The 7,461-nt window shown below is 47.3% G+C and overlaps 1 protein-coding gene across 6 annotated transcripts in view; it reads right to left on the bottom strand.

Moving 5' to 3' along the window:
• RAD54L (RAD54 like) overlaps window positions 1–7,461 on the bottom strand; it is a 30,645-nt gene that overhangs the window by 5,353 nt on the left and 17,831 nt on the right. For all 6 annotated transcript variants that reach the window (XR_004349111.1, XM_032626072.1, XM_032626084.1 and 3 more), the window contains 8 exons: window positions 7,193–7,319; window positions 6,081–6,155; window positions 5,804–5,934; window positions 5,174–5,284; window positions 4,890–5,013; window positions 4,458–4,536; window positions 3,965–4,144; window positions 78–241 (listed from right to left, as the gene is read on the bottom strand). Coding sequence is in view for 5 of the 6 variants with exons in the window: in XM_032626072.1 (XP_032481963.1) it covers window positions 78–241; window positions 3,965–4,144; window positions 4,458–4,536; window positions 4,890–5,013; window positions 5,174–5,284; window positions 5,804–5,934; window positions 6,081–6,155; window positions 7,193–7,319 (991 nt within the window). In the remaining variant the exon portion in view is untranslated. The remainder of the gene's footprint in view (window positions 1–77; window positions 242–3,964; window positions 4,145–4,457; window positions 4,537–4,889; window positions 5,014–5,173; window positions 5,285–5,803; window positions 5,935–6,080; window positions 6,156–7,192; window positions 7,320–7,461) is intronic.

Here is a 7,461-nt window from a genome sequence, read left to right as displayed (position 1 = left end):
GCTGCGGTTACTGTAGATCCCATCTCCATGCTGTGTAGGGTGTTCAGAGGTAATGGCCAGCAGGGCACTCCACCCACCTGTCATGTGTGTCACTGGGGCTAGCCTCATCCAGGGTAAACAGCTCCTTCAACTCGCCTAGAGAGAAGTGCCGCTCCACATCCTGCTCCTCGTCCACCACACAGCTGCTCAGTGCCTTCTTGTGGCTCTGACGCTGAAATATCTTCTCCTCAATGGTTCCTGCCTGGGGGTGGGGGGTAGGGGTGGAAGCCAGGGCTAAGTCACCTCCAAACATAGGGGGCAGGAAAACCCAGGGTTTGAAACTATAGCCACCCAAGAGAAGGGGAGATGAATGAGAAGAGTCTTGCAGCAATAACTCTGTTCATCTAAGCCAGCGGTCTGCAACCTTTGTGGCACTAGGGACTGGTGGTTTCGTGGAAGACAATTTTTATACAGACTGGTGACGGGTGGGTGGGGGGGTGGGGAATGGCTCAGGTGGTTAACACGAGCAATGGGGAGCCCCAGATGAAGCTTTGCTCACTTGCTGCTCACCTCCTGCTGTGCAGCCCAGTTCCTAACAGGCCGTGGACCAGTTCTAGTCCCCGGCCCAAGGGTTGGGGACCCCTGATCTAAGCCCATTTTCCCAGTCTATCTTTTGGGAATATGACTTGTGCATGTCTGCCCACCCAGGATATTTTCTGTGCCAATGGAGGATTCCAGGGCCTCGCTAAATTTCTTCAGGGTGGGCTGAGGTTTGTCTGCAGCAGCAAATCTCCATACCAAGTCCAAATCTCACTCAAGTAAATGTCATTTGAGTATCCTATGCCAGGCCCTGTGCTAATGCCACGATACAAAGAAGAATCCAATATGATCCTTATTCTTAAACTCATAGACTACTGCGGAAGAGAGAGACATATAATTGGTACAATGATAGAAATCTGTATAGGATACCCAGGGACCCACAAGAGGGATGGTGGAATGGAATAATGTTGAAAAGCTTGAAAGTAAGGATTATCCTTGAGCTGAATCTTGAAAAATGAATAGATGGTTTACAAGGAAAGAGAGAAGGCATTCCACGTATAAGAACAAAATCAATAAGCCTGGCCTATTAGAGGACTGTGAGGAGCCTGGCCTGTCTAGAGGATGGTAGGAGTACAGTACGTAAGAGCTGGGACTGAGAAAGCCCCATACTGGAGAAACTTGGATGCCAGGCTAAAGAGCTTGGCCTTGTCTTGGAAGTGAAAAGCAAAGTTAGAATTTTTGGAAAGCTCATTCCAGAAGTAGTTGTGAAGAATGGGTTATGATAAGACCAAAGGTAAAGAATTAGGGAGTCAGATGACTATGATTTTAGTATGGGATGGAGAGGAAGGTTAGATTAAGGAAATTTTGAGAAGGTAAAATTAATGGTATAATTAGAATCTGGTTAGGAAACAGAGAATGGTCCAGTAGGATGATATCCAGATTTGGGTTGGGTGGATAACAGAGCCATTAAATGACAAAATTCAGAAGGGGATACTCGTAAGACATTTAAGTAGAAATATACAGTAGGTGATGGAAATATGGGTCTAGAACTCAGGTAAGAGATCTGGGCTAAAAAGTTAATTAGAGACTTGTCAATATAATGAGTGCATATAATCACAGCGGTAGGAAAACCAGAGTGGAGTTTCCAAAGAGAAAAGAATTTTAAGATTTGTAGCCAACAGTGTCAGATATACAAAGAAGAAAAATCAAGAGTCTCTTGTTTTAGCAATTAGGAAGCCAATACATCGAAAGCAGGTTCAGTGGCATAACTGGTGAGATAAGTGAATAGGAGATGAGATGAAGTAAATCTGTAGGCTTTGGAAAAATCTGACAGTGAATGAAAAGTAACCCAAGGTAGTCACTGCAATAGGACAGAGGGTTGAGAAACTTGTTTTTAAGGTGAGAGCTACTTGACAATGTTTACAGACTTCAGGGAAATAAAGGATAAACTGATCAACTAAGAAAGGAAAGGATAGGAAAAGGGTCTAGAGCAGAGCTGGAATGATAAGCCTCGAACAGAGAGGAAGGAAATGATTTTCCTTTGAGAATGGAAGGGAAGAGCAGGTGTAAAGACTGACACAGAGAGGAAGTTAGGCAAGAGAATTTAAGCTTGGTAGCCTACATTTTCTCTGTGAAGTAGAAGACAAAGTCTCTCCAGAAAGAAGGAAAGACAGGGCCAGGTAGGAAGCTTGAGGAAAATGGTGAAGGCTTGAAGTAGCTGGTGAAGGAAATGAGATATGGCCCCGCTCAAAATGGACAATTAATCTGTGGTAGCGCCAATCTGTAAACGCAAGCTGTATCTGGCGCAGAAGCTGAAGCTGAGAACAGCTATAAGGATCCACATGGAGTACGTATTAGGGGAAGAGTGGCTGAAAGGATGCACGATGAGAATCAGGCTGAATAGAAAGGGAAGCCAGACTGGGAGAAGCTGGGGCGGGGGTAACTAGGGACATGAGGTTGAAACAGATATAGGAGGTATGAGAAAGCTGGAAGGACAGGAAATGAGAGTAGAATGATAGGTATTAATTAAAGTTCTGGGTACTGTGTAGTTTGGGTACTGTTACAAGTTCCATACTGTGGCCTTTGGAATAATGAGAGTAAAAAAATGAGGGGGAGGACTTCCCTGGTGGCACAGTGGTTAAGAATCCGCCTGCCAATGCAGGGGACATGGGTTTGCGCCCTGGTCCGGGAAGATCCCACATGCCACGAACCAACTAAGCCTGTGCTCCACAGCTACTGAGCCTGCACTCTAGAGCTCACGAGCCACAACTACTGAGTCCGCATGCCTAGAGCTGAGCTCTGAAACAAGAGAAGCCACCGCAATAAGCCTGTGCACCACACCAAAGAGCAGGCCCCACTCACAGCAACTACAGGAAAGCCCGCAAGCAGCAATGAAGACCCAACAACGAAGACCCAATGCAGCCAAAAATAAATTTTTTTTTTTTTTTTTTTTTTTAAAAAGGGACTTCCCTGGTGGTGCAGTGGTTGGGAATCTGCCTGCCAATGCAGGGGACACGGGTTCGAGCCTTGGTCCGGGAAGATCCCACATGCTGCGGAGCAACTAAGCCCGTGCACCACAATTACTGAGCCTGCGCTCTAGAGCCCCGGAGCCACTACTGAGCCCGCGTGCCACAACTACTGAAGCCCACACGCCTAGAGCTCGTGCTCCGCAACAAGAGAAGCCACTGCAATAAGAAGCCCGCTCAACACAACGAAGAGTAGCCCCCGCTCGCCACAACTAGAGAAAGCCTGCACGCAGCAACAAAGATCCAAGGCAGCCAAAAATAAATAAATAAAAAATAAAGTTAAAAAAAAAAATGAGGGGGAGTTAAAGAGGTCATCAGAGATGAAGTCAAGGAAACGTGAAGGCCAGAGTGCTGGAAAATTGCATGGTCCTTGAAGTCAGCCAGGATGATAGCTGGATTTGGAGAAGAAATGAAGACTGAACTGGTATCCAAAGTTGTTGATGAATTAGGTGAACAGCAGAAGGTAGATGACTGTAGCAAGGAAAAGAGGGTAGTCAAGACAACATAAGCTTCAAAAGACGTACTATAGGATGGATGGTCTGACTGATCACTGAGAACTTGGAGAATGCCAATACCACTTCTTAGCCCCGTGGGACACTGGGTGTGAGAAGACTACAAGGCAGGTGGTACAGAAGAAATCAGGTGTAAGAGAAAGCAAGTGTCCTGTGAAAAGGATGAGGCCACAGGGGAGTTTGTTAACTACTGCACAGGCATCCAGAGGGCATAGTAAGAAGGATCTGAGGAACAGGGTGGTGAGAGAGGGAGAGAAAAGAAGAATAAAGAGCTCCAGGCTAAGCCCATAGCCTGGCCACTGTTACGGGCAGAGGGGCCAAAGAGAGGCAATAAGAAACAACCCAAGGTGGTCCTGAAAGTCTTATTCCACGACCCACACCTACGCTGACCATTATCACCATCCTTACAGAGAGCAGGCGATAGATATAGCAAGTCTTCTTTTGACCATCACGCCAGACCCGGGCCATGGCTTGTTCATCATTGGCTGGGTTCCAGTCAGGGTCAAACATGACCAGTCGGTTAGCCCCAATGAGATTGAGGCCACAGCCCCCAGCCTTGCTGCTCAGCATGAAGACAAAGTCAGGACTCTGGAAAGAGAAGAAGGAGAAAAAGAACCACTTACAGCCCAAACTAAGAATCTTGCTCAGCCCAGCCAACTGTTCTCTCATGTGCAGACCAATTGTGAGGACCACCAGTTTGCCTACCTACCAGCCAGTTTACCAGCCCACAAGGTCAGTTCCCAGTACAGCCATCACCAACCAATCAGCCTAACCCTACCACACCCACCAGAAAAAAAATGTCAAGAGAGACCTAAAGCAGAGCCCCTTTGTAGATTCTCTGTCAACCCTTAGTTCTGATGTTATTGCATTAGTGGTGTGGGGACAGGAGCTGTGCACTTACGGACGGATTGTTGAAGCGGTCTACAACCTTGGCTCGCTTCTTAATGGACATTGTGCCATCCAGGCGAACATATAAGTACCTGAAGGGGAATCCAAAGATCAAATCATGAAGGAAGCACAGCCCCCTTGGAGCCAGAGCTACTGAAGGGACTGAACTAACCATGCTTGAAGGCTGTTCATATACAGCCTGAAACCCTAAACTCCCAAAGGGAGTGGCAGGGAGCTAAGGGCTAGGACTGTCCTGTGGAGTATGGGAAGGACAAAGGACTATTCTGCTTGGAGATGGAGTTATGGCCATTGCAGCAATAAAGGAACAGACATCTTCTGGAAAGTCCCTCCTGCATCCACATCTTGGTCTGTATCCACCAATCAGAACACCTACTTTTCCTAGGGGTACAGTAGGAGAGGTACCCCTTTGACAGCTCTTCCCTACCTTCGGGCCCGGCAGAGTTTCTCAAAGAGGTCCAATGTCTGAGTGTAATTGGACACCAGCACTACTTTGTCACTGCTGCGACTTCTGGTCACCGCCAGAATGTAATCAAGGACCAGCATCTTACCTGGGGAGATCAACAACCATCAGCACCCAATAGGCCATCCCAATGGCCCAGGATTCTTACTCTTGATATCCTGCCGTGAGACAGAATAGATCTAGCACAAAGAGACAACCTCCCACCCCTCTTCCCAGAGGAGCCCAAAGACTGGTAGGAAAGGACTCACCTGACAGCTGAGGCTCTAGAGCCTTGGAGCTATACCCAGGGGGAAATATGTCCAAGGTACCTTCAAAGCCATCCTCTTCCTCCACACACTTGTCATAGATTAGAGCTGGATCTGAAAAAAACTCCAAAATGCCAGCTACATTGCCTTCCGAAGTTTCCACTTCAGTGCTCATTAGAACGCCCTCTAGAAGCCTACCCAGACCTTCCTCAGCAACAGATTTGCTTGTTTCCAAATCCCAGTGTGCAGTCAGTGCCACCTGGGATCATGAGTGGACAATTTTGCTCACTAGTGTGTTCTGTGTTCTCCCAACAAGAGGCGAGCTATACCAGACAGGGAAAAGTTTGTTATTTTTCCCCGTCCAATATTTTATATGCATGTGTATGTGTGCACACACTCTCACGCACAGTCCTATATATTCCAAGCATCAAGCATGGGTTAGGCAAAGGATAAGCTAAATTTTCCAAAGCAAAAGGTCTGCTTTAGAGTACACAATACATGAGCTCATGCCTTGTGGAGGCATAGAATTACATGTGGCCTCTATGAGGACTATGGACAAGTTTTAGTGAAGGTGGTTGAACTACCTTCCTTGCTCACTCTCACAGAGGACCCCGGCGCACGGATCCAACTCACGATTACATAGTTTCTTTAGTGAAGTGATGGAAGAAAGAGAAGACACACTCATCTTGCCCTCACACAACTCTTCTGCTGGCTTGGCCTGTCTCAAAAACCTCTTGTATAATTCAGTCTGAAGGGGTGTCAGCCTGAAAAAGAAAAAAAAAAAGGAGCTGGGTCAGCAGGAAATGCTGGACCACACTTCTGCCCTCTAAGGACACACTGAGAGCCCAGCCATACCTCAGGGACTGAGCTTTTACCCACTCACTCCACACCCCTCAGTTGAGTTTAGTACCTACAACAAACCACCTGCTCGATCTTCACAGGCAGATATTTAGAAAGGATATCAGATGTCCTCCGTATCAGGCACCTGGGAGAACAAGATAAAAAGAAAAGGGGCTGATAAAACTGCCACGCTAATACCAGAATAAAAGCTACCACCCAAAGGACCAAGACTGATTTTCTTTTGTAGTATCAAATGTCAGAAACCCATCAGCCCTATGGCAAAGGTATCTATACCAGGGTCTCAGTCACAGGAACAGAGACCCTTTCAAACAGTCTAGCTCAGACAGACAACTCTCTCTTTGCCTTCAAAAGGTCAGCTGCCTTTCAAGAGAAGGCAGAGGTCTACTAAGCCTGGTCCTCTGACAGGGGAAGTAAGCTGTAAACCACTGAGCCCTAATGGGAGTTTCTGCTTGCATTTGCTCAAATGCCTGCTGCCACACGGCCCAAGGTTCAATGAAAGTATGCCCATACTACCTGGCAGACCAGGAAGGACAGGATCAGGCACCTAAGCAGCAGCTCCTAAGAGCACACTGACTCTCCTTCCTGCCATCTTAACCTGAGAGTGAGGTGCCTGTTGGCAAAAGCAAGACTCTTCAGGAAGCAAATCATCAAGTACACATAACTACAACAGAGGACTCCAGAATGTACCTGCCCCTTGAGCTATGTGGCCCCCCTGGAGAGAGCCTTGTCAGCCTGGGAGCCATACCCATCCTTCAGATCTACTACCTGTCACAGAAAGCTATGGGACGTGGGAAGGGACGCCTGGTGCTTTAGGGGTGAGACTGACTGAGAGGAAACTTCTGAAGTACTAACAATGCTCCAAGGGATATTCTGCTCAGGAAGTCTAGCAACAGAAAAAAGCTTCCTCAGCAGGATGCTAAGCGGCACCAAACCAGACCACAGGGCCCAAGGTCAGGGAGAAAGCAGGGAATCAGCCTGCAAGACCCCTTCATTTATTCAGTGACTACTGTCAGGGCACAATCCCACTCTCTTAGGAGAATCCCAAACCTCAAGGCCAAGGCCACAAAGGATTGGCTTTGGATGGCTAAGGAGGCAATTCTGATGACCTAATGTGGGGGGGACCCAAAGGGAGGTACTACTGTCTAGCCCACACCCCATTACCTATTCACAATGCTGATGAGCTCCCGCAGTCGCTCCTCTCCTAGATGCCTATCTTCCTCACTGGCAGCTGCATCTCGACCCTTCAAAATTGGCAATTCAAAATGCTTCTTGAACTCCTGGGCAGTTCCTAAGCAAGGAGAAAAGGCATCAAGGAATATAGAAAAGTAATGACTTTCCCACTGCTAGTAACAGCAGACTACTTTGTCACAGACCAACCTTTTATTGAGAACAAAGCTGAACAAATTATAGGCAATTTCTGTTTGAATGGA

This window comes from Phocoena sinus, chromosome 1 (genome assembly GCF_008692025.1).
Source record: "Phocoena sinus isolate mPhoSin1 chromosome 1, mPhoSin1.pri, whole genome shotgun sequence".
Taxonomy (NCBI): Eukaryota; Metazoa; Chordata; class Mammalia; order Artiodactyla; family Phocoenidae; genus Phocoena; species Phocoena sinus.
The sequence above is the reverse complement of the archived record's forward strand: the minus strand, read 5'-3'. Positions and strand labels throughout refer to the sequence as shown.